We start from the raw sequence: 27,374 nt of genomic DNA, 5'->3' as shown, positions 1-27,374 counted from the left end.
TGACCTTTGCATCTTTCTCTGTAGCAGGTGTTCACTGCAGTACTGCAGTAATCACCTCTGAGGAGGAAAAGGTGCGCTTCTGCAAGCGGCTCTGAACTGTCCTAAGGAAGCTGCACAGCTGTATTAATTCCACATCAGAGATTTCAAATGAACTTAATGAAGTCCGAGAGTGCAACCAGTCTTTTTGACATAAAAAACATACCACACTTTGAAAAATACTGATTTTATTCATATGTCTAGCCTACTGAACAGTGGATGACACTGGTAGGAACAATCACAAATATCTAGTTACATGGTTTCATCAAGTTCTGGCCTGTGCAATGTTGGATTTGAGTCAAGCACTATTATGGCATCACCAAAAAGGACAATGATTGCTGTTCCAAGCTCAGTTGAGTCCCACTTCCTTGGTCAACTTTCAAGACCAGTAAACTCTCCTCCCACCGTGTGTGGGATTCTCTGCAAAGAACTTGTATTCTCAAAGTCTGAATACAGCAAACAGCCTGAAGTGCAGGCTCCATCTAAAAATTCTGTTTACCTCATGGACTTTATTTGAAAGCCCTCAGGTTTCCAGTGCGACAAATAAACAAAAAACCCTACCATTGACAATTTATCAGAAATGTTGGACCAGACTTGTAAAAAATCAGCCTAGCTCCAATAAGGGAGCTGGAATTACTTATCTCACCAGATGATCTGGCCTGAAAATCCCAACTGCCATCCTTGAAATAATGTATCACAGCAAGGTTTCACAGCAAAAGCAGAGTGATCCTGTAACTAACATCCCTGCTGTCTGTGAGGGCACACAGTGTGGTCTGAAGTCTCTGATCTGCATACTGTGTATCTGAAAGGTATCCATAGACTTACTTCTGCAGCATATTCCCACCTTTCTAAAGGCAGCCTGCACTTAGGCTGACTCTGAAGACAACTGCCCTTGCAAGAAGGGTCAGCCACACTCATGGTCAGCCACACTGCCTTGCCACACAGATCAGGATGCACAGTGACTCAGAGAAGTCCCACGCTGCAAGCTGGCCTGCACTAAGATGTAGAGTAGGTCTCTGTATTGTTATGACCATGGAGTGAATGCTGTCTCCTAAGAACTGTGGGCTCACATCCACGCTGAGGACTACTGAGCAGACCTACTCCAAAAGCATCTTTGGAGCTGGCGCCTCGGGGTTTCTTTAAGCCCAGTCTTATAATCCTGTTTGAGTCACAAGTAGTCAGGAAGTCACAGCTCATCAGAGGATCAGACCCTCTGCCAGCAGCCATGAGGAGGTATCACAGTCCTAGCCTGTTACAGGTGCCAAGAGCTGCAAAATTAGAGTGAGCTGCCTTCTTCGTCTTTTCCCTCATGTGTTGGCTGTGAGGGCTGCTAGACAGGCTAAAAGTCACTCATGAAAATGTAGAGGGTGTTATTGCTAAAGTCCTAGGGAAGCTGGATGCCCAGCATCCGTAAGAGTACCTTCTGAAAATCCTAGTCATACTCAGGGTATCCTTCACTTCACTCTTCCTCTCCATCTCTCCCCTCCCAGAATCAATTCTTTCTACCCACTCTCCTATGCAGAGATCTGGCAACACACTCAGGGTGGATCCACCTTTGGTTATGGACATTTGGCTGTGTGACTGACCTTTGCTGCTGCCAAAGGGAGGGGATTCCAGGCCAGAGCATCCCTCTCTGCCCTTCGCTTTTCAGTGCTAATTGGGTCTTCTATCAGTTCCAGCACAGCATGGACTTGTGGAGCTTGAAAAGCAAGTTTTTTATCACAACGGTGTAATGGGAGAAGACTTCAGAGCATTTTCTGAGAACACTGCATACAATTATATTACATTTTCAAAACTGTCTGGCTATTGTGCCTTCTAAAACACATGAAAGACTACGAACAGTGCTATTTCAGTGAGACGCTCTACAGCCACTGAAACTAAGTCACTACCTCCTTTAGAGCAGGCAATGGACTCATGTTCACAACAAGAATTGACTGTGTGTACGCTAAAGCAAGACACTTCATAGGTAAATGAGAATTATCCCTAGTTTGGGCCCACCCCTTAGATATCAGATATTATGCATGAACAGGATGATTAGTACTTGTAGAGCTATGTGAAACATCTACCATTTATCTGAGTTATGAAAACAGAGTTTTGAATAGCACAGTAATCCAAGGCCAAAAGACAGGCAGACAAATGGACAGACCTTGGCCATCTGTTTGATTCTCTCTCTTCTAAGGGCTGACCTTACGCATTTGCCAGGACTTGATACTCCACTTGAAAAAAAGGTTTAAAATAAGTTTTAACAACAGAGTCTTTTGGAGGTGCCCTGTGTCAATTTGCAGCTTCCCACAGGACTCGATGCTTGTCTGGGGCTTTTCAGCTCATAAACTGCTGCTCTTTAGCCACTGGCAATTGAATCCTGCTTTATTTAGTTTTCCCAGAAATGAAACACTTTTGACTCTTAATGGGATTCTCCCTGCCTCCTCCCTCCAACCCCTGTTCACATCTAGTTTCAGTTTCCTGGACATAAGAGTTTTAACCCTTTTTTAAAAAACAACAGCAACAAGAAAACCACAAAGCAAGGAAACCAGTTTTCTGTCCATAAATGTTGTATTCCCTGCACCCAGGGAAACTTCACCAACTCTACAGCAAGAAGATGCAACAACCTCTTGAAGCATCCGGACATCGCACCCTTGCAGCATCCAGAATCCAGCCTAGCAAGAAAAAAAGTGTTATGTGTTAAAAAAATGCCCAATACGACTGTGTTATTTTGCATGGATCACAGTTGAGACATGTCAACCTAAGGGTACATTTCTTAATGAGAATGTCTGAAGGGACTGAATTTGAGATACCCTGTCAACATAACTGCAGCTGGCTACAATGGAAAGTGCTACATTTCTTTGCTTACCTTGACGCCTAGTTGGATTTGATTTATGGAGGATTTTTTCTTACAGCTCCTGGGAATCTTACACATCTCTTCTTGCATGAGATGAAAGATAAATATTAGAAGGTTGCAAAGTTTGGTAGGATGCACTGCTGTGCTATGCTGCTCCAAGGACAGAGACCAAGGTCTGACCTTTACTGTAACTGGGACTTTGATAATGCCCATAGTCACTTTCTTGGTGTCTAGTTTTAAGTCATTTTAAGACAGATCTATATTTACAATTTGGCTTACACGCTTCTTTCTCCGTGCCAGGGTCAGAAAAGTCTATCTGAGTGAGAAAGGGAAATTGTAAGTGGGTTTTTTTTGTTTTTTTTTTTTTTTTTTTTTTAATCAGATCTGAAATTATTTGTTGAGGCAATGAATGGAAAATATGTTGGGTCTGCAAGGTCCATCTGTGCTGGTGACACATGAAACCTAAAGGGCTATTCATAAGTTATTAAAAATATCTGCAGTCCTTCACAACAAAAGAGAAAGAAAGAGAACACAGAAGTGACTGGAATAAATGTGGCAATTGGGCCTTCCTAAATTGGTCAAAGTCTGTTACAATCTGAACAGTCACATCACAATTCTTCAACTCAAGCCGTACTTACATTTCTTTTCCCTCTGTATGTCAACAGTGCAAAGCCTCAATTCTGCTAGTCTAACATACCCCTAGAAGTTACCTACTGCACTTTTCTTTACACAGGATGGCTTATGCGTTCTGTATTGGCTTATGTGATACTGTATTGTTCTGCCATATATTCAGATGGCTTATATGATACCGTATTGGGTTTGTGTGTCAGGGTTTCAGTAGGAGGGGAGCTACAGGGGCGGCTTCTGTGAGAAGCTGCTAGAAGCTTCCCCCATGTCTGATGCAGCCGGCTCCAAGGCAGCTCCAGTGCTGGCCAAGGCCAAGCCCATCAGTGACGGTGGTGGCACCTCTGGGGTAACATTTAAGAAGGGGGAGAAAAACCCTGCGCAACTGCAGCTAAAGAGAAGAGGGAGAATATGTGAGAGAAACAACTCTACAGAAACCAAGGTCAGTGCAGAAGGAGGGGGAGGAGGTGCTCCAGATGCCAGAGCACAGCTTCCCCTGCAGCCCCTGGTGAAGAGCACGGTGAGGCAGGCTGTGCCCCTGCAGCCCACGGAGGACCACGGTGGGGCAGAGCTCCACCTGCAGCCCTGGGAGGGCCCCCCCCCAGAGCAGGGGGATGTGCCCAAAGGAGGCTGTGACCCCGTGGGAAGCCCACGCTGGAGCAGGCTCCGGGCAGGACCTGTGGCCCCGTGGAGAGAGGAGCCCACGCTGGAGCAGGTTTGCTGGTGGGACTTGTGACCCCGTGGGGGGACCCACGCTGGGGCAGTTCATGAAGAATTGCAGCCCGCGGGAAGGACTCACGCTGGAGAAGTTCCTGGAGGACTGTCTCCTGTGGGAGCGACCCCACGCTGGAGCAGGGAAAAGGGTGAGGGGTCCTCCCCCTAAGGAGGAAGGAGCAGCAGAGACAAGGGGTGATGAACCGACTGCAACCCCCATTCCCTGTCCCCCTGTGCTACTTGCAAAGGGGTAAGAGACAGAAAACTGGTAGTGAAGTTGAGCCCGGGAAGAAGGGAGGGTTGGGGGGAAGGTGTTTTTTAAGATTTGGTTTTATTTCTCATTATCCTACTCTGATTTGCTTGGTAATAAATTAAACTAACTTACCCATGTGAAGTCAGTTTTGCCTGTGATGGTAATTGGTGAGTGATCTTGTCCTGCCCTTATCTTGACTCAGGAGCCTTTTGTTACATTTTCTCTCCCTTGTCCATCTGAGGAGGGGAGTGATATAGCAAATCTGGTGGGCACCTGGTGTCCAGCCCATCACAGATATCTGGTTAGGACGTGATATTAAATTAATCATTTTAGGACTCCTGAGTCCTAAACAAAAGGTCCAGACTTAATTTAATTGCATGAGTATTTGACAGGGCTAGCCATGAGCTTAAAAAAGCTAATTGTGTACCTGCCTAAATGCATTACAAGGAATTTACATCGTTTATATTTTTACATAGTATTTTCTACCAAGACAATTCCTTTTTCCACTCAGTACAGGAATGTGAAAGCAGCTTATTCCACCATGATGACCATACACTTTCTAGCCGTCATACTTCTGCAACTCCTGCTGCTGCTTGACAATGGTTCAAGTAGCCAGAAAAAGAAGAGCAAGAACAGGCTATAGAAAGAGGATGCCAGTGAGAAAGCCCTGGGCCAGAAGGTTGGTTGCAACTTTGCTAAAGACCACAGGAGGAAAAAGAAAGAAGTGGGAGAGACATCAGAGACGGGACAAAGCCTACAAAGTGAACAAGATTTATCAAGAATTCTATCTAGATTCAGAAAGGAGGAAATGGCAGTGGTATATAAAATACATCAATATGCATGCTTATATAAATATTAATATATATAAACATTCACACTCACACAGAAGCTACATATTTAAGCAACGATTTATGTAACAACGTGTAAAATATTACAAGCAAGGATTTGTAAAATACGTTTGCTCTTCAAAAAGTTTTCTAAGAAAAAGCCAGATATACCAACAAAATGTACATCTGCTTGATTTGAGTTCAACAAAATTGTGAGAAATCTCTGATTTGCAGGCTAAACTTATGCTAATCTTGAAAGCAAAATTCCCTCACTGAATTTTCTTTCATGTAAGCTTTTTCCTGCATATTTACATGTTGGAGATGGAAGCTTTTAATCCAGGGGTTACAGAGCATGAATAAGGCTAGCTCATAGTTTTCCAAAAATTCAGTGCAAGAATAAATGGATACTAGTGATTGCTTGGAGTTTGACAAGCCAGAGACCCCATCAAGCAATCCACAGGCAGAGACAGATGTCTGCAACAGCTGCGTGAATTGAACCTATGAAAAACCACTGGATTTTCCTCCAGAGTGAACAATCACAGTGGGTTTTGTTCGTCTGATTCTCCCCTTATACTGATGTATCTGATATGGCTCTACCCCAAAGTCATTAAAGACATTCCACGGGAAAAGAGTAGAGGATGAGAGTCTACATATTCAGTATTTGATATCTAGGGTCTCCTTTTATCCACCGTGTACATTAATAACCCAACAACTGCTTAGAAGTTATAAAATATACTTCCTTATAGTTTGTTTCCTGATCTACAGAGAGAAAATCCCTGCTCCTTTGTGGTTTGTAAATTCATTTAGTAAAGCTCCTTAGGAGCAAACAAGACTCCTCTTGCACTGGAAGTACTGCTTGTTTAAGGTATGTAATGTAATCTGCCTGTCCAAAGTAAGGATTATGCAAAACTTAACAGCAATAGAAATGACCCCAATAAATAAAAATAAAGATGACATAAATAGGTTTTTGAGTTTAGCATGAAAAATTTTCCTGTAGTATTTGCAATTCCAAAAGGCCAAACCTAAATTTTTCTGGACCACCTTTCATCAAATGTTTTATAAACAAAGTAACCACAGGGATCAAACACTACAACATTAAGCAGGTGCCTGAAAGCAGCTCAGAAATATAACTGATTACCACATAGTCATTCAACATTGAAAATATTGTGAAAAACCCAAACAGTATGGCCACAGGACAGCAGAACTGTAATTTTAAATCTTTCCAATAAGCGAGGGATTAGCTAGTATAATAGAGCAGTGAAGGACTGACATGAAACCAGGGGCCAAATCCAGGTTTGCAATAGTGTTTGAAAGCACCATTAAAATAATGATTACTATCACTCACACAGAGAATGTGATAGGAGAGATTTTGACTGGACCAGAAGAAGGCAGATGGACCAAAGAGTATTTTTCTATGCCTATAATACTATAAATGTGAAAGTAATAAAGTATCTAATAGGAACTGAAATGAAGTAAGGCAACTGTTGAAGTATAAGGTAGATGAAATACTAAAGTACTCTCTGCCAGCCTGTGATTTACTCATTACTTAGTTATTGCTTACTTACTTTTAAACACTATTTGAATATAAAGTACAAAACTAAACCAAGAATTTCCAAAGTGGCCAGTGACGTTAGATGCTTAGCTTGACACTCCAAAGGGACTGAATTTCAAAATGCAGAATGCAGGTCTTGTGCAGGCATCCAGAAACAAAACCTACTAAGTTGCTGCCATTTTTAAAAAGATGGGCCTTATATATGTGTAGAGGGATGCAAAGGATTAATTTTGGGGACCCACCTCTCTATCCCCTATTGCCCTTTATTTTGACAGCCTGATACTGATGCCCAAATTCATAGTAAATAGGTCCTAACTCCTCAGTGAGGCTTTCTGAAAGTAGTGACAAGGAAAAATGGACTGTGCTCTGGAATGGGAATCTACACTCACCTGTGCAATTTTTCAACCCCATTTCAGACACTTCCTACATTTATGATTGGAAATCATGCAATATTCTTAACCTTTAAAAAAAATCTGCTGCCTCCTGCTACCATGCAAGACGCTTGAATCCTGATCAATGATGACAGATGCAATCCCATTGTATGTGTAAGTAAGAGGGATATCTACACATAGGAACAACTACTGGCAGGTTAGCTGAGAATAATTTAAAGCTTTGAGTGTCGCTGTCATAGCTGAAAACACTGGGGATATCAAAAATGTAGGGGAAGCTACTTCAAATGGATGTAACTCCACTGAAGCAAGTTTTACTTGGTTCCATTATGATAAAAGAGACACATGTGGCATCCAGGCTATTATCCTGTGGAAGGATAAGAGAGAGGTGATTAAACAAACCAGATCCAATGTACTTATAGTATCCATCTTAAAACAGAAGCAATAAAGAGCAGCAGAACTGTGAAGTGAGCAGCTTTGCTTCTAATGAGAGGATAAAGCTACAAACTCCTTCCAGTGTCCTGCTACAGCAAAGGAAAACGTATGCAATGAACGTATAAAATCAGCTGATTTTACAGTTCAAATGGAAACATACAACACTGCCTCACATGACATTGTAGTTTTATCTTGGCTGAGCGAATCAAAATATTCAGGGAAATTCCCAATACTTCCTCAGATTAAAACCCCAGTTTAACCCACACACAGTGCTGGACATATGCAGCTCTCACTTCTCTTCCTAGAAGCCATCTGGAACACCCCTGAGGAATCTCAACTTTGAAGCAAACGTTCTGCTTCATTCTGACATCAGCAGTTATAAGGACATCGTTAGATTTAATGTCCTTTATGACACTGTGCAAAGACTATACTGACTTGCTCCAGAAAATGGGTCATGTGGCCAAGTTCCACATCCATTCCCTTCTACGTGCTTAAATCCAATGTAGCAAGGCTAAGTGCTTGTCCTCAGCTGTCACCAAGCTCTGGAGACACACAAACCACAGAAATCACTGAATTCCTCCACATGCCTGTGGCAAATGACAGGTTGTGTTATCCTTCAGGCCTCCCCAGCATAACCGCACCAGCCTATACCTCACTACATGTATTGCACAAAGACTTAAGACAAAGGTCCAGCTCTGAGCATGCCATCAGCCCGTGCTCCACACCCAGTGCGGTGACTACCACTGCCTCCTCTCCCATCACACCAGAAGGGGAAGAGCCAGAGGGGGCAGTTCCTTCCTCTTCTAAAACAGATCAGGGGTGAGGGTACTCATCCAGGATACTAGACACCTTGTTTCTGTGCTCTCCTCTATTGCAGCTGCCTCCAGAGAGAGCCCCAAAACTTCAGGCATTAGCAGTTTGGCCACCGGGTGCCCCTAGGGTTGAGCATTTACATGGTCTTTGCAAAGCACTGTGATTTCAGGATGCACTGTCAAAATGACAAAACAAGGCAGATCCGCCAGGTTGCTGGTGGAAAATCTCACCCAGGAAAGAAGGAAGGAGCAAAGAGCGGGAGGTCTCATTCCATGCTCATAGGAGTGCTCTGGAGCCATATTTCATCTTCTGCATCATTAATCCTATGTCCCACGAAGCTACAGCATCAAGGAGAGCATCCTGATGCACCCCTAAACCAGCCTCCTCTGTTGCCTGGTGGCCAGGGGACTCTCCCAGCAGCATGGGCCCTGCCCACTGCACAAAAAGCAGATGCCCTCTCTTGCATGTCTTGAAAGTGCCAGTCCATGCTCAGTTTAATAAAAAAGGCCGTATCTCCGTTGTCAGGAGAGGTTTCTGCCCTGTGAGCCCATCCCCTGCACAGCCAGGGTGTAGAGCTTCATGAACGTTGTGGAGGGTTCATGACATACCCCAGCACTGGCTACCTAGGTAGCTCTCCAGTAGCAAAGGAAACCACTTAAATATACTTTAAAAATCAGGGCAGGCAAATGGAGCCTTCGTGGCCACACTTACCTCTGCCACAAGCTGCCAACACCTTTTTGCTGGGCAGGTCGCGCATCCAAGTGTTGCTTTGTCAAATACCCCCGTGGCCCACAGGATGGCACTGTGCCACCCCACAAACTCCTCGCTGGCTTTTGGTGGCTCTTTCCGACAGCTACAGTCAGTGTAAGGCAGCCTTTTTCACATCACAGGTTTTCCTCTTGAATTTTTAGGCTTTCCAGAATTCAGCATATTTCTGCAGATTCTCCCATGGCAGCACACCAGCTGATCCTCTGTGTCTTTGCTCAGAAAGATCACCATCTGCTTTCTGTGAGCATTTTGCTTGAGCAACAGTAAGCTTAACCCCAAAAAGGGTTAGCCTAGCAGATACACAGCAACCTCCAGAACAACTGCTTCTTTTCACTACTGAGAAATTGTATTTGGTAAGCCTGAAACTAATATCAGCTATTGCTTACAACACACTTTATATGTTCAAAGTATCATACAAAGCCAAATTTAGTTAACAGCCTTGCTAATTCCCACATCATTTGCATTCCACTTAAGATCATTGCAAAAACTTGGAGCTTGCGTAGCCTACAGCTACCCAACATGGACTGGAGGGGGCACAAGCCTTTACAGGCACATGCATGGACACACTTGGCACATATGCTCCAGCTTATTTGATAAAACACCCACACGGTTTTGCAATCCTCTCCCATTTATGGGTCAAAGATGGAGCCAAATCACAGACATTAGCATCTGGACTGTACATCAGATTTCAAACCCTTCTCATCGGTGTTTGAGGATCCTACGACACAGGGTTTAGATTTTTCCCTAGACTAACAAAGCATCCCTTCAAGAAAAATATTCTGGGAGAACTGCGGAGTTAATGGCTTTAAAATAAAATTCAACAAGTTATGCTTGTCCTTATTAAAATATTTGAAAATGATCACCAAGGTCAATTATTTCAGCTTAAAGTAGCTGAGAAGATGAAGTAACTTGAGTTTACTCAACTTTGGTCTAACCATCGTTATCAGCTTTGACTTCAGTTGCTAGCCCTTGTTAAAGCCTGAAGTGGTTTACCTTCATTGCAGTTTTAAATGTTGGGGGTTTTTTTGTAGTGTGGATATATCCAGGGAGCCAGCAAACAAAATCACAACAAAATATTAGAGCTCGGTCTACAGCAGAGTCAAAGACAACAGTTGCTAGGAACAACAGGCTGCTGGGGACAGCAAAACAGCCATGGTCCTGCTGTCTGCTCTGCTTGTACCTGAGCCCTAGGAAGCCAGGATTGCAGCTGCTGATGGGAAGTGTGGAAAGGGGCTTGGGGACAAGGAAACTGCTGCCATGGTTGTGGCAGTGGTAATAGTCATCTCCACTCCTTACTTCTCCCCTCCTCCCAAGGGTCTCCAGGGCCCCTCTGGCTCAGCTCTCCTTTCTCTCTTTCTCTCTGTTCCTCCCCCCAGGCTTAGCTGTGGCCCCACATATGCAGCAATATTGAATTTTGCCTTCATAGCTGAGACACATCAGGCTGGCACCATAAAACATTAATAAATTGAAAGCAACTGCATTAATTTATAGGAAAGTTGCCATGCTTTGATGAAGTCATGGAGTTAAAAGAAAACACCATGAAGGAAGGCATTGCTTTGGTGGACTTCATGCATGGAGGTGTGGATGGAAGTGGCGTGGTGCAGGTCATATTCTCAGGGGGTCACCAGAGCAACAATCACCTGGAGACAAGGATTGTGATCAAAAACAGCAATGTAAATACAAGCAGCAAGTTCATTTACAGCTTGTCAGTCCCTCAGAAGTGGGTTATTTGGATTCAAAGGTTCCTTTGCTCCTGTAGCTTTTTCACTGTCAAGTACTAATCCAGCTTAGAGCAGGAGGCAGGCTTTTCAAGTGTGCCTGCTATTGGTCCAACTCTGTTTCACTCAAATCACTAGAAAAAATTCCTGATGACTATGGCGCGTTTAGGCTTTAACAGGCATTTTTAAAAATGCTATTTTCTACCAGACTTCTGGGAGTGAAATTTATAGTATCTGAGTGATTAGTTAAGTATTTACACTCCCACTGTAGTCACCTGAAGACCCAGTAGTCAGGTTTATGGTTACTGATGGAAAGCATGGAAAGAGGTGTAGGGGCACAGGGAAATAGTAACAGAGGCAACGTCACTGAGGCAAATAAAGAGGGCCAACACCCCATTTATCCTGTTTCCAACTGTGAAAATAATGATGCCATTTATGGAGGTTACAACCATGTGAAATCAGAAACATCCTTGCAGAGAAGCTGACTGGAGGTCCCACAGTACCCAGCTGCCCCAGCTGCAAACCTAAGTTCAACTTTCCCAGCCCTGCCTCACACCATCCTCTTGTGCTTCCCTGTAGGAAAAAGGGTCATTGGCATTCTCTGGAGAAAAATGAGCTTACCAATTAATACATTGATTGTTCCTATAGATCCTTATCACTGATAAACAACCAACTGCATACTCAGGAAAAAAAGACTCTCCCTTATACAGTTGGGGAAATTGAGGCATGGGAAAAAATGAAATGTCAGATCCATGCTGGATCCAGACCCAGAATGTGCCTGTGAGCATTAGTCTGTCCACAGATGGGTATAGCGCTGTGGCAAATCTGACAGTCAAAACTCAAAGACTTTCAAATGGGAACCTCAGTTATGCTTCAAGATGCTGAATTTTCAAGATATCAGGTCTCATTTCCTAACCATATGCAAAACTGACCAGCTGAAAAACTAGACTTCTGAAACACTCTGTACCACCCTGCCTAGTTGGCATCAGAAGAAAAATGTGCTGATGTATGAATACCAGCTGAGAATTTGTCTCCATTTGCCTGAAACCAACTCTCTGCATCAGTAGGGGTGTTAAAATATTTCGGCCATCAAGAAAATTCTTTGTGCGTCATAGTGGACACAAAGACATGGCAATGGCCTCTCTCCAAATATGTGACTCAGGAACCTAAATACACTATAGGACAGGAAGAAATCTGCAAGAGGATTCATCTGGGCCTTTTTGCCTGTGCTTGCTTCTGAATCACCAATATATGACTAAATATAAACCATGAGGAGCCAAAATTGCTATTCTATGTATCCTCGTATTGCTCTGAAAGACCATAAAGGAACAAAAACTAGCATAGCATTTAGGAGGAATAGTTCTTAACAATGCCAGTGAAAATCTGTAAAGAATTATCTTGCCAGATTCAAAGTGGAGGTTTGACTGCTCAGTACCAGTGAGCTGCTAGCATCCAAATCACCTTCGTGCTCGGAGAGCTAATGAAAATCTATGAGAGAGATGGTGAACTCCTTCCATCTACAGCGTATTTTCTTCTGCTGCTTTAATACCTTGGTCCCTGATAGCAATTCAAGAGGTGAAAAAAGAAAAACCTGCATAAATTTACTCCTTTTGGACTATCTGTGACAAGTTGATGTCAGCCTCTTATCTCCATGTCGCATTCAACGGGCTTTCAATTTACATTGCAGTAAGTCAGCTCTGGCCTTTGTCAGATAGAAATATTTGGCACGCCTTTAATTATAAGGCAGCCTGCAAGGGAACAGAGACTCATGAATAAGGGGGTTGCACTGAATATTTTGTGTCTGAGCCTGAAAAACAGAAATCAGATCAGCATGGCCAAAGCATTGGCCCAGAGCCAACATGGAGCTAGGTAACAGCAGGACTTGTTAGCATGTGGATATTCCATGAGTCTCATGTGCAGGGCCAAATGCTTTTCCGTGTTTGTTTGATGCTCACTGTCCATATGTTCATTACTACTGTTGTGAAAGTAATACAACACACGGTCCTCAGGGAGCAGGGGTCTGCAACTGTGCCTGACAGATATAGGTATTAGGGAAGAGATGGAGCATACTCAAAAAGGTCTCCATCTCTAAATGGTTTAGGGAAAAGGAGCAACCAAATGGGGCAGTGCTGTCCCTCCATTTCATTGCGGTGGTACTGAGCTGTGGGGGACATCCAAAGGCCATGTGACAATACTGGGGACCGTTGACTCCAAGTCCAATATTTAATTACAAGACCTTCATTATTAAGTCATCTCTTAACTAGCGAAAAACTTCACACAACCTTTTGATGCATCTTACTAATAAGCAGAAATGCCAGGGTCAGAAGTACCAGCGGGTGGGTTTTTTTGCTACCTAGGTTGCAGGATTGGGGGATGGAGGATGGAGAGGAAAGCTGCATCAGTCTCCAAAACCCATCACAGCTATATCACAGCTGCAGCTGGCTTGATCAATATATATTCAGACATCTTCTATGGAAATGTTGATTAATGGTTACTATGCAAAGAAGAGCTCAGTACTCATCTCTGAAATCCACTTAGCTAAGTGTTAATGGCAGTTCACAAATCTGCGCAGTTTTTTTTAAAGAGCCAATGAAAAAAGATAAATAAGGAGGTGAGCTACAGCACACTGCAGATAGGACCTTCTACCAATTCATCCCAATACACCCCGAAAATCATCAGCAAACATTTTTTCTTTTTTTCTTCGTTCTTTTTACTTTTTTTTTTTTTCCTATTACATAATCTATGAATAAAGAAAAATATTCTAAAAGACTACCCGCTGAGTGAAAACAGGGGTAGCTCAGAATTCATAATGACATGTTTTAGCAAGTCAGACTGCTTTCTAAAAGCAGTCTGGACTCATTAAATAAATTTTTTACCTGTGCAGGTTTTCCAGCTGCAGGAAAGAACTACTGGCCTCAGCAATAGCCAAAAAACTGGAACATCCCTTCTGTCTCTACTAATATATGCTGTAGTATCCATATCATTTGGTCTGTCATTTAATGTCTTTGGAGCATCTGAGTATCACCTAACTGAATTCAAGGAAGTATTGGCACTAATACTAGAGCCACACTGCTAGTAACCAGGAACAACCAATGGCTACCACTACATGGCTTGGGAGAAAGTTTCTTAAAAATAAACTCTCCTAAACCAAGGACGATCCCCTCCCTTCAAAAAAAAAGAAAAACTAAAAACCACCAAAACAAATCCACATCATATCTTTCATTACTGATCAAAGTAAAAAAAAAGACATAAATGCAAAATTTTGTATTCTACATTGTTTACATACATTTCCTTAAAAAAAAAATTTTAAAAGCAAAAACTTTCAGAACATTAAGAAAATAATCATGCGCATTACAAAATTTTCCAAACATGCATTTTCTAAAGAATATCAAAATGAGCTGAAATGAAACTCCTCTCACAAATATTGCTGATTTTGAGGAATAGGCATCTTTCTGTGGAAATATGTCCTACAGAAAAGGTTGCAGCCCACTATGAAAAATGTAATAGATCATCAAATAGCAGACTAATGGATAAGAAATAGTCAATATCCCCCCAAATGTTTCCAAAAGTCACTGTGCCATCTCCAAGGGCAGACTACGAAGATCGATTGCTTTGTGGTGGTTATTTCGCAAGCATGAAAGCTCACAGTCTACAGTACTAAAAGGAATAGTCCTGACAGTACTATCTCTGGCACATTAAAATATAAGCATAATTCAGAGCTTGAGAAATATACTATGTATTTGTGGCACTTATCTAAAGAAAAATTACTGTAATAAAGTAGATGTTCTAAGTTTGGCTGTCTGACACCAAACGCAACCAATAGGTAAATATCTACTCTGCACCCTTCTATTTTATGCACCAATAATGAAGTGGGACTCAAACACAAAGCAAGTCTGTTCCTCCGTCACTGACAAGGGAGTCTGTGCATAGAGCTCCTTAATGCTTAATGACAGCACTACTCTTAAAAATATAAACCCATTATGAGAATGCAGGTCTTGACCAAAGAAGGTTTAAAACTGAAGCATGGAAAGGGCAAACAGGGTCAGAACTTGGTCACAAGTTAAGAGCATGTTAGTGTTTCACACACTGGATAGAGTGTTCCTGAGCTGTTTAGTTTGCAATGCAAAGCCAAAAAAAAAAAAAAAAAAAAAAGTGTAAATACTTTATACAAATAAATCAGACTGGCTTGAAGCATCACAATAAATGCATCTCCCATGCTACTTACTACATGAATCTACTTTACTACATAATTTACTTGTAGGATTTGCTCCTGTACTTTTTAACTGTACTCCCTGTCAAAGTCAACACCTCCTTGCTGAAAAACATGGTTGCCGGGGCCAAACATATGAAGATTTGTTCTGTAGTACTAAAGGAGTTATGGGTTCTGTTCATTTAGGCCCTTGCTTTCCTACCACTCTCCACAGCTAACTGTGCCTTATTCTGTTCCTACTATAAAATCTAAATGCAATAATGCTCTCTCACCACTTGAAATTTCTTCAAGCTCCAAAGATGTATATACAATTTTAACCTTTAACCGTATAAGCCCTTTGACCAGCTTTTTGCTTTGTGTTTGTGTGGTGATTGCTGCAGAGGATCTTCACCATTAATATGTTATACACCTCAGGACCAAATGCTCTGCAAGCAATGGCAGAGCACACGCTGTAACAGTAAATTAAGAAGCACATAAACATATGCTGAGGGTGGTTTCTTCCATCAAAGTGAATTGAACTCAGAAACAGATGCGACACTGTTTTCACGGTTCAAATGAAACTCATTGGCTGATTCTATATTCATTGTAATTCCTTTCTAATCTGGTTTATTGCCATAACTCAGGAAATTATGCCAAGTACTTGAGATGAGCCCTTAAAACAATTTACGGACAACTGGATTTGTGTGCACCATCCTTCTAAGGTCATTGATAAAGCTCAAGTAGTGTCCGTATTCACATGCTTTCATAATGTGCATGGTTATTCGTAAAATATCCTTTGCTTTGCTTTTTTATTTTTTTTTTCTACTTAAAGAAGAAAAATCAGAGCTGTTTGAAAGTTGAAGAGCAGAACTAGCTAGCCAAAACATAGATACAAATCACAAGATGATGGTTACCTGACAGAAGTGAACAAAGAGCAGCAACAATCTAGAAGGCTCAAGGACAAAGTAGAAGGATGAATTCTATTTGGTGCTTTTGTGACATGGAGTTAGATGGATGGGTGAAGTTCCCATGTTGGTCAATGCCTATTCTATCTGATGAGCTTAAGGGGATATTTTGTGACTTTCCCACAGGATGAAATGAACTGAAAGAGGTAAGAGAGTTTCCTTCTTCTTAATGAAGCTTTATTCTGTCTCTGTCAGAACAGTGACTGGAATAGGAAACTACTCTTCAGGTTAGAGTGGCCGTTGTTATCAACTGCTCTGACCTTCCATTCAACTAAAGTTGTTGAAGATTATGCATTGCTGTTGATTTCTGCATCCAAAACAAATAACCTGGCTGAGCTGCAGCAGAGCTGGCTCAAGGCTTTTCTCAAATCTAGGTGCAATGCACTGTTCCAATGATTCTGAGGAGCTCACGGTAGTGAGGAATTACCAGAGACCCCAGGAAGGAGGAAGGTCAGCATAGAGCTAGAGAGCTTTGGATAGGGAGAAAGGACCAGACAACATCAGCAGAGATTCCAGGTTGAGGGGGAGAGCAGCGAACAGAGATTAGTGTTTTTTTAAAGGGCACGAACTTCTTCTTTGCCCCCAGAGTAGCTCCTAGAGTGATCTGGTATCCCCTGCCTCATCCCACCCCACTCCTAGGACTTCTTTCTCTTCCCCCAGTCCCATAGAGAAAAAACATTTTCCAAGACTCAAAGCTCCTCCTCTAGTTCTCTTTCCTATCCACACACACAAAGTATTAAGTAACAAAGACAACAGGGTTTGGCATTTTGTAGCTCAATGGGTGCAGTATGGCAAATGAGCTGGAGGACAGAAGAAATAAGGGAGGATCTTACAATTTCTCATGTTTAGCATCTCAAATACATCTCAGGTGTAGGAGAAAATTCTAGTAGACAAAGTCACTGAACTTAGGCTATTTCAATTACATGTAACTACTTCCATATTATCCCTTTCATAAATTTAGAAAAGTCTATCTGAAAAAAAAAACTGTTTTTTTTTTTTGCCTTAATTTCTCCTATTCAACCTGCAATGAGCTTTCATTTCTCCTTCTTTGACTGTTATATTACAAATCACCTTCTTCTTTCCAGGGTAAATTTATTGACATCTGGTTTATGCTCTATTGTTCAAAGACCAACATTGCTTTTTAGCTTAAAGAGCTCTTACCTCTTTTGACTACTCTGCCCCTGGTATTTTTGTAACTATACGTCTTGTCAACCTTTTGCTGGCCTAGAAAATTCAGGCTCTTCCAGCTACCTCTTGCAAAGCAGTTTCCATTCACCTGATCATTCTTGCTGTTCTTCCATACATCCTTCCTGAATAAATTTAGGTCACCAAAAATGCACAGAGCATTCCAGATGAGGCCTTACAGAATTAACATTTCCCAGGTGGTACTGAACGTGCTCCTTCTGAGCCTTTCAAAGACTCACACCTGCAGTTTTTATGGCTGCATTACTCTGGTGGCTCAGTAAGTGACACTGGCACTCTGGCTGATCTTAGCACCCACAATCCTTCTTTTTGTCTGTCTTCCCTAACTGATAAGCTTGCCACCAAAAACCCCATCACGATTTTAATTTCTGTGCATATCTTTCCATTTCTTCAAGGCAATTATTCAGTCATCTAGTTCTGTGTCCTAATCCATAGTCTTGATGATGACACTTAGGTTGCTTCATTGCTAAATTTCATAGTCTCAGCATTATTGCTAATATTTTAAATAATCCCAGGACTAATCCTTGAGGAACTCCTGTAAGAATCTCCCTCCTGTCTCACACTTCCTATTTACTCTTTCTTTATGGCCTCTGTTTCTTCTGTTTACCCTCATCTGCTCCATCCTAAGTGGTATTTTTCCATACAGCACATTAATGGCTTTTATACGAAGCTTTCTGTCCAGCTTCAGGGAAGGCATGACTGAGATCAGCCGAGCTAGAGCAGGAGAGAAGTAGCTCAATTTGTTTAAACTTAGCATTCCCTGAAAATAGAGACTCTGAAGCCAGCAGATGTATAGCCAACCTGCCAGGACTGCAACGATTTTCACATAGCCATAACAGCAAAAAAACAGTAGGAGGGGTAGAGTTTGTCTCCATGTCTACCTCTGCTACCCTTCTGTCATTATATTACTTAAGACTTGCAATTACATTTCTTTAGCTTAAAAATCTCTGTCTCCTTGGAAAACAAACCCAAGCAAGTGGAGGCTGATGGAAATTGAAATGGGAAAGCGGGCAAGAATCTAGGACCAGCAACTGCTCCATTCAACATGGGGAATCTGGTGGCCACACACCCCCCAGACCAGCCTGACTTCTGCTCCAGCCAGGCACGTGGCTGTGATGACAGGGACACAAAAGAGCTGAGCGTGGCACAGCAGACAGGCGCTCACCTTCCCCTTATGGTATGCTAATGGTGCACCTTCCTGAGAGCACCGCAGCAGATAAGCAAACAAAAAGTCTGTGGTCCAATTCTGCTTTCACTGGGGATAAATTTGGAGTCACTTCACTGACGTCAGTGGAGTTATTCCAGAATTGCACCCATGTAAAAGAGGGCAGCATCTGTTTCCTGAAAATGGATGCCATCAAGCTAATTGAAAACAACAGATGCATCAACAAGCAGCAAGAGGAGACTGTAATGTTCCAGTTTTCTTGTAAAATACTATTTAATTTCTCTCTAGAGAATGTAAGAGAATAAACCAATATCAACTCTAAAAGCTAAATCTTCTGTTGGTGTAAAATTGTATACAACCTTTTAGGTGAATGGACCAATGTTTATCTATAACACCTAAAGAGATCTATTCTAGACATCTGCATTTACAGCCCTCTTCTCTGGGCCTGATTCTTCTCTCACTTAAATTAGGAGTCACATCATTCGTATCCTTAAGGATACATTTATCTAACATCAGGCTGAGACCAGAATTGAGACCTCAGTTTTACTTAAACAAACAATGGTGGCTACAATACCAATTAAATTTAGTAATTTAATTGGTAATTTTGGTACATTTATGATTTATAGCATTTTTTAACTAAGGGCTTCCAAAACTGCACCACTGAACAAGTATCTTTATACCCGTTTAGTGAAACTGAAACCACAGAAGGACTTACTGGATTTTCAATGATATTTTGTATGATGACAGAGGTTTCCTATGAGTCTTATCTCTAATGAATAGGCAACATGGCTTCAGTATTTTAGGGTGAGCATGGAAGTTGATGAGCACTTTGCCTCCTGTGAATCCTTCCCTTTCTTTCACTAAGAAGAAGTACACAGAAAAGTTCAATATATTGCTTCAGCCCCTCTTAAATTGCACTACAGACAACATGGATAATTCCAGTGGTGAATGTTTACCAGTGAAGGATTAAGAATGTAAAATTCACACTGATGACAGTTATGTGTTTCTCAGAGTGTAGAACTATGCTGTAGCATCCAAGCTCTTGTGCCAGCCAACAAGCTCCAGACAGACTCCCCTGGAGCAAGTGAAAACCCAGCCAGTCGGGCAAGGCGTATAGAATTGACATGCACTAACAGCATAAGCTACTCTGGGAATCAAGGTGACTGCAGTTCCTGTCTTCTTTCCGCAGAAAACATTCTCCTGAGTTTATCTCCCTGCCTCACTTAGGAACTGATCCTGCACAAGAAGAGCTCCTTCTTGTAACAGGCGGGCAATTTCATCCCCAACTGTCTCTGGTGGCAGCTAAGGACACTCAGCATTCACTGGTTCGTTTTACCAGAGAATTAAGTCTTTTCATCCTGCAAGCACCTGTTCCCCCCCTTAACTTTATGTGTAAAGCAGACGACTGCAAGTCAGGGATTGGACTGTGAGCCTGCTGATAATATGGCTACAAAATATGTCTTCAGAATAGGATTTGTCTAGAGTGCGAGCTCCAAAGAGCAGAGATGAAGAGCTTAGCCTGGACTTTCAGTTACAGCAATGTAAATAGGGCTATCTTGTGCTTGCTGGGCTGCAGCTGAAGGCAGAATCTCATTTAAACTTCTCTATGAATTTATCTGCACATTTCCACCGCTGAGAAAAACAAACAAAATGCCACTGCTCTTGTTTTTGTCAATATAAACTTAAAGAGAAGCTTAACTTTGCTGAGTTTGGTAGACTTACTTGGACTCAAGTCAGATGAGAGCTTTTGGGAAAGCCGTGGTTAACTCCTGCTGTAATCTGCAGATCTTTCCCTGGTGTAAACAGGACCTTAAGAAAAGAACAAATAAAAATAAGCATTTTAACAAATAGTACATATGTTTTGACTTGATGTAGAAGATTGAAGTTGGAACCCAGTATAAACCAAGGTAGTTGTACTAAATGGAGTTTTGCCAGCTTGAATCAGCAGATGGTGAGGATCTGGCTCATACTATATTTTTGTAGCTTATAATTATCTTTCTTTCTTCACCTAGAACCAGATTCTCCCTTTAGGCTGCAAATCTTAATTAGGAAATCCTTCCTCATTAATTGCAAGAAACTCTTTGTTATTAATTTCACAAAAGAAAAAGAAACCTTACCTATTTCTGCTATAGCAGCAGACACTGGAACTGTTTTTTCCTTTGCTTTTAGGGTTGATGCTGTTCTTTCCATCACAATATGGAAGACACTTCAGTCCTTACCCTGTCTCTTGCTGCCCTGAATTTCCTTTATGCTCATTCTTCTTTATCTCCATAGGGATCTCTCTACGCTGAATGAGAGGGCCTAGAGGAGGACACCAAATCCAGTCACCTTCACCTCCACAGCTGCTGTAGCAGTGAATTTTTATCCATGAAAGCTGAATCAAAAGGAACAGGGCCAAACCAAAAAAAAAACGCTTAGAAATCCCAAATTGCAACATTTTCTAAGCAGGAACAGAATAGGGATTTCATCTTGGAGGTAAATGCAGGAATCCACCAGTAATGTAGACTTTGAAATATCACAAAACAGCTCTTCATGCCTTCCACGCTTACAGTCTTTTCTGTGATTGATGAGTTGCAGATTAAAAAACATGTCCTCAGAAAAATTCTTCCGTTCATTCCTTCCCCACCTCCAACAAGATGATTTCTGCCCTGTCCTGCTTTGGTGCAAAAGATCCTGTGGGAACATTATGTGGGGAACTGATTGTCACGGAACAGGCAAGGATTCAGGAAGGAGGAATAGTCTCTTCTAAACACTAGCAATAGCAAAGAGCAGGAGCAAAATTATTTTCTAGTGAGATAGCTGAAAGAGGAGGTTCTGGTTTTTTGTTTTTTTTTTTTTTTGTTTTTTTAATGTGCTGCTTTAGCTTGTGTTCCTTGTCACTGGGCTCCTAGATGACTCTCATTCACAGGCCAGTTGCCCCTCAGCTCCTTGACCGAGTGCTCAGATTGTCCTTCACACACTTCCCACCTCTCTGTGTGCAAGGATATACAGGTAAAATCCCTTCCCACCTCCCGGTTTGCACTCACTTGCTTTCAAATAATGGTAACTGGCTGTCTGGAGTTGGGCAGACAGTTGTACATGTACCCAAGACAGGGTCGTCTTCGGTAAGGAAAGAAACCAGCTGTAAAGATAAGGTACTAATATCCGAGAACTGAAAACATTCAACGAGTGCTTTTGCTTGTAGCCAAAGTCACAGGGCAGAGAGAAACAGTCTGGGAGGTTGTTATGGAAACAAGTCCCTGGAGGTGCCTACTTTGCTTCACGAGGATGTGCTCTGCCTTCAGAAGGCAATAGCTAGACAGACAGATTTGTATTTCGAACATCCAGGAGCAAGTGCTAAGAGCCAAGAACCCGAGGTAAGATTTTTGAAATCATCTCCATGATTTGGCGACAGGAGTCCTCTGTAAAGTCAATGGCACGGGTACCGCTATGTCACTTCAGTCACTTAAAAAAATTCTGAAGGCTCCTTAATAAAAAAAGTCAAATTCCAGAAGTTCTATAAGATATAGTATTGATGACTCTGGGATGTCACCGCGTTGCTTTTCAGGAGATGCTTAGGGAGGGATTTACACGCCTAAACCTAAGTCCCTAGGTTACAGCTTCCAAGTTTCTGTTGGCTTTTTATATTTCTCTTCGCTCTAACACAGAAAATGCAGGGAGCAAACACCACTCGTGTTTTACACATTTCCATTTGCATTTTCTTTTCAGAACTGAAAAATGTGACTTGCAAAAACTGTACAAAGCTGTCTGTTTGCAGCAAAGCTCCTTCAGACGGGTGTTTTGTGTATGCATGAGCATGCGTGCACATGTCAGCGTGCAGACAACACTCAAGCTAGAAACTCACTGCTGGATTTCACCTGAGAGCAGGAAATCTCTTCACGAGAGCATCTTTACAAGACATGCTGAGATTATGCTACCAGTAATTTCTCTCACAGCTTTGGGTTTTTTTTTTGCTGGACTCTCCATGCCCAGCCGTCGGTCATGCTGGTCGGGAGAACAACCTGTTCTAAGAAGGGAAGGCTCCTGCCTGGCAGGAGCAATGGGGTCAGGCCCAAGGGAAGAAACAATCACGGGAATTTTCTGACGTAGGCTCAGTGTGCCTCATGCCTCCTCCTGAACTTGTGCTTAACCTGAGTTTTTTATATCTTACTTTGGGGAAACTTTCATCAGCTGATATAGTCAGGCATAAAATAACCCCATACATGGGCATTCTGCTAAGAGACAGCAGCAGCCTTGAAACATCCCTCTTAAACAGCAGGTTCTCTTGCTAGTTTCTAGTACATCTGCTAGAACAACACAAAATTGGAAGAAGAGTCACCCTCTTGCACTCACAGAAAAGACTCCATTATAGTGACCCTGAAACACACCTAAGAACAAAAACAGCTTTTTAGTGAATTAACTCAATGACCAAGACAACTTTTTACACAAATCAACAGAGATGCCACCGTGCTGATCCCTCCTTGGTCCCGCTCAGTCACCAGGATTACTTACCCACCAGCTGGTTACGTGCTTCGAGGGATGTAGAACGGCTCCCAAGGCCCAGACCTGCACAGGCAGTTGCCTCAGTCCCGACGAACCAAAGGAGGATGAGGCTCCTACGCATTCAGGCAAACTCCTCTCAGCTATAGAGCCCTCACCACATCCCACCTGTGCCTCCCAGACTGACCTGCAGTCACTGAGACAAGGGGCATTTTGCTAGCAACTTCAGTGAGAGAGAACAGAGGTTTTAAATATGATGGTTGTGCACTGACCCTGCACATTAAAAACCTTTGAGAAGACAACGGGACTCTGGAGAGAGGCAGCAGTTAGGATTTACACAAACAGCTTCTACCATATGACCAGGGCCCAGATGAGGAGAGGCCACAATAAAAGCACTCTAGGCACGGAGCCAGATCTCAAGACAATGAAACACAAACAGGGTAATGAAGATGCAAACAGATCCCATCTCACAACCAGTTCTACAGCCGGCTCCGACTATATTAAAGTATATGCCTTTAGCATTTTTAGCTTTATGGTCCAAAAGCATAGTATATACATATACATAATATGTATTCTATATATTTTGCGTCTTGATATTATGTCTGGTTTATGTATTACATGTGTCACATGCAATATGTAGTACATTCTAATATGCATATCATACAGTATGATGCAAGGCATTAATGACTGCCTTTGCTTTCATACACATGCACACATGTGAATGCAGAATATACACTTAGATTTAATACAAGACAGACTCTTCCTTGTAGGAAAATTTACCAATAGAATCTGAAAGCATCCATTTCTCCTTCTCATCCACTGGCAGCATTTGAAACGTTTTAAAGTCAGATGTAAGGCAGAGCTGATTAAAAAAAATTAAATTATCTGGGAAGCAAAATGTGCGTTTTAAGATGCAAATCTCTGGTCCCTTGGCAAAAGCATCTCTTCAAGGCTAGCTGTTTCTCCCCTCCCTTGAAAGGTCTGGGATATGCTGTTGGGTTTGTGCAGATGGCTTAGGGAAGTTTGTATCCATGCCAGTCTAAATCTCAAATGCTGACACACTTACCCTGGGGCAATTTATGCCTGTGACCTGCTAAATCAGTGCAATCTTCAGACAGTACAAGTGCAGTCGTCTGTGGTCAGGATTTTTCAGCAATGTCAACAAAATACCAGCGTGCAAACTCCCATCAGCTATACAAATGCTTCAATAAAAACGCAGTGGAGTCATTTGCTCTCACATGCCTGAATACAGAACTGGGTATCTGAAGCATAAAGTACATCTCATTAAACGCTATTGTGCTGAGATAAACTGTGGAGACAACAAATGAATTTACTCAAATGTGCCTTGCATCAGAAGGCACTTACCACTATGGAGATTAAGTTGGTACTGTAAAAGCCAATTAACATCAGGGCACTGGCATAAATAAGGCTGAAATAAGCTCAAAACACAGAATCTTCACCAAGCCTGTTGATTTCTATAAGCCTGTTTTTGACAAGCGCTATATAGTCACAAATAGCAAAGAGCTTTTAGATATATGCACCTTTTTTTGAAACACAAACCAAGAGGATCTTTAGCATGCCAAGGGTTGCAAAGAAGGCAGGCATCTGCTTGCTGACTTTCCCCTACAGCTTCAGAACTCACTGTGATGCTGGCTACAGCATTTCCATTATTCAAAGGCAATGGCATGGCAGGCGTGACTGATCCCACAGCCAAGGGCACTGCGCTGGCGCAGGAACTAAGGGCACAGCTTAAGCCAGATGTTTGTAGCCCCTTTAACTGTTTACTCCCTGCTGAATCCTTCAGCTGAAGTAGTGGCAAGGGCTTCTCTGCTAGTGGAGTAGAAAGGATAGGTTTCAGAGCAAATATTGGATTAAATCAGTCTTCAAAAAGAGAAAGAAATTCACAAGGGAGTGGGGGATGACAGCTAGCACTCCACCGACTAAAGCAAGAACATTTATGGCTGCACACAGTAATGAGAAACAACAAATCGGGACAGAAAAGCCCATTATCACAATCATTCTGTTTACGGTATCACAATTCACAGTCTGGCGTTTAAATGCTGAATAGATCCAGCTGCTAGCAGGAAGACGGCTGTGCAGCAACTTGCAGCTCCGTGTCTGAACCCAGGATAACAAATCTGATCACACCTCTGTCAGCATTTTCTTCTCTTTATAACCCTGGTTGTTGGGAGGAATGAAGTTGGAATATTTCATGGACTCCAGGTCTTCTGCTTCCAGGAATTCAGATTTGCTGAGAGACTGATTACTGTCCCCCTTCTTGGGCTCAGAGAAGGGTGACTGCTGCTGGCCACAGGTGACATGGGTGTACTGGCACTGCTCTTCGTGATCAGTCTCTCGGTGGTAGAAGTAGTTGAAGTTGGACACGATGACAGGGACAGGCAGGGCGATGGTGAGCACACCCGCGATGGCACACAAGGAGCCCACAATCTTGCCACCAATTGTCATGGGATACATGTCCCCGTAGCCCACAGTGGTCATGGACACCACCGCCCACCAAAAAGCATCAGGGATGCTGGTGAACAGGGAGTCGGGGTCATCAGTCTCTGCAAAGTAGACAGCACTGGAGAAGAGGATCACCCCGATGAAAAGGAAGAAGATGAGGAGGCCCAGCTCCCTCATGCTGGCCTGGAGAGTCTTCCCCAAGATCTGCAGCCCCTTGGAGTGCCTGGAGAGCTTGAAGATCCTGAAGACCCGGACCAGGCGGATGACTCTGAGGATGGCCAGGGACATGGCTTGCTGCTGGCCCCCATTGTTGCTGCTGCTGCCGGGCTGCTGCTTCTGCTGCTGCTGCTGTGCCAGCTCGGTGCCCAGGGTGATGAAGTAGGGGATGATGGCCACGATATCAATGATGTTCATGATGTTGCGGGAGAACTCGGGCTTGCTGGGGCAGGCAAAGAAGCGGACGAGGAGCTCAAAGGAGAACCAGATGATGCACAGGGTCTCGATGAGGAAGAAGGGGTCGGTGAAGAAGGGGCCGGCACCAATGGCAGGGCGCAGGGGTGGCGGAGTCCCACTCGGTGGTGGCAGCGGTGGCAGCAGCAGCGCCTCCTCACCAGGCAGCGCCGCCTCCCCGAAGCCAGGCTGGGTGCCCTTGGGCTCCTGGCGAAACTCGGGCAGGGTCTCTAGGCAGAAGATGACAATGGAGATGAGGATGACCAGCACGGAGACGATAGCGATGGCTCGCGCCGGCCCGGAGCTCTCGGGGTACTCAAAGAGCAGCCAGACCTGGCGCTGGAAGTGGTGCTGGGGCAGGGGCTTCTCCTCCTCCTGAATGAAGCCCTCATCCTCCCGGAAGGTCTCGATGGCCTCCTGGCCCAGCTGGTAGAAACGGATCTCCTCCAGGAAGATGTCGAGGGGCACATGGACCGGCCGGCGGAGCCGCCCCCCGGACTGGTAGTAGTAGAGGATGGCGTCGAAGCTGGGCCGGTTGCGGTCGAAGAAGTACTCGTTGCGGAGCGGGTCGAAGTAGCGCACCCGGCGGCTGGGGTCCCCCAGCAGCGTGTCGGGGAAGAGGGAGAGGGTCCGCAGCTGCGTCTCGAACCGGAGCCCCGAGATGTTGATCACCAACCGCTCGCTGCTGCAGCAGCCGCCGCCGCCGCCGCCGCTCCGCTCCTCGCCCGCCGCCTCCGCCTCCGCCTCGCCGCCACCGCCCGCCCGCGGGGCCGCCAGCGCCAGCGGCTCCTCCGCCCGCATCCCGCCCCGCTCCCACCCGCCGCCGCCTCAGCCCCTCGGCCCGTCAGCGCCCGCCGCCCGCCGCCATCCGCCCGCCTCCTGTTGCACCTCCGGGCGGCCGCGCTCGTCCGGGCGGTTCCGCGGGGCTCCCGGAGCGGCTGAAGCTCCGGCCCCGGTCCCGGTCGCGGGGGTGCTGGGCACCGAGCTGCTTGGACGGGCACGCCCGGCTCTGCCCTCCCCGCCGCGCACAGACACAGACACGGGAGGGGAGGGGAGGCGGGGGGAGATGCAGGGCGGGGGGGAGCGTACGAGCACCCGCGCGCACACACACACACACACGCGCACACACGCGCGCGGTCGCGCAGAGGGAGAGGCAGCGAGGTACTCGCAGGCACACGCAGACGCGCGCGGAGACACGCACCCGGGAGCAGAGGCACGCACGGAGCCGGACACGCAGAGCCAGGCGGCGCCTGCACGGACGCGCTCAGATCCAAGACCGCTGCACGCACCCACGCGGCGAGACACACACCCGCGCCCGGGGACGTGCGCGGAGGCTGGGGCTCGCTCCCCTCCTCGCCCCCCGCCCCGGCGTCCGGCTGTTGAAGGGGGGTGGGGGGGGGGGGGGTGGGGAGTGGGGTACCCCCCAAGGGATCCCGCTGCGGACTGCGGCTCCCCGGCCAGGCGCTTCGCAAGAGCTCGCCCAAGGGGTGGC

At 44.2% G+C, this 27,374-nt stretch overlaps 1 protein-coding gene across 3 annotated transcripts; it reads right to left on the bottom strand.

Annotated features, from left to right (window-relative positions):
• Positions 1–207: 207 nt before the first annotated feature.
• On the bottom strand, positions 208–26,683 carry KCNA6 (potassium voltage-gated channel subfamily A member 6). 3 transcript variants are annotated; one of them, XM_042795442.1, is made up of 4 exons: positions 22,982–26,683; positions 20,608–22,857; positions 20,213–20,299; positions 208–2,693 (listed from the first exon to the last, which is right to left on the bottom strand). In XM_042795442.1, exon 1 carries the CDS (start codon positions 26,681–26,683, stop codon positions 25,112–25,114), a length of 1,572 nt encoding a protein of 523 aa, XP_042651376.1. In that variant the 3' UTR covers positions 208–2,693; positions 20,213–20,299; positions 20,608–22,857; positions 22,982–25,111. The 3 variants fall into 3 exon arrangements, with proteins under 3 accessions (XP_042651376.1, XP_042651375.1, XP_032850945.2); XM_042795441.1 differs by having other exon boundaries at positions 20,608–26,683; XM_032995054.2 differs by lacking the exon at positions 20,608–22,857.
• Positions 26,684–27,374: the final 691 nt, after the last annotated feature.

Source organism: Tyto alba, unplaced genomic scaffold (assembly GCF_018691265.1).
Source record: "Tyto alba isolate M040663 unplaced genomic scaffold, T.alba_DEE_v4.0 Super-Scaffold_21, whole genome shotgun sequence".
NCBI lineage: Eukaryota > Metazoa > Chordata > Aves > Strigiformes > Tytonidae > Tyto > Tyto alba.
This window is presented reverse-complemented; position numbering and strand designations above follow the sequence as displayed.

Bases quoted from the DNA above. Each gene is read 5' to 3' on its own strand.
- KCNA6 (XM_042795441.1), bottom strand. From the start codon at position 26,683: ATGCGGGCGGAGGAGCCGCTGGCGCTGGCGGCCCCGCGGGCGGGCGGT.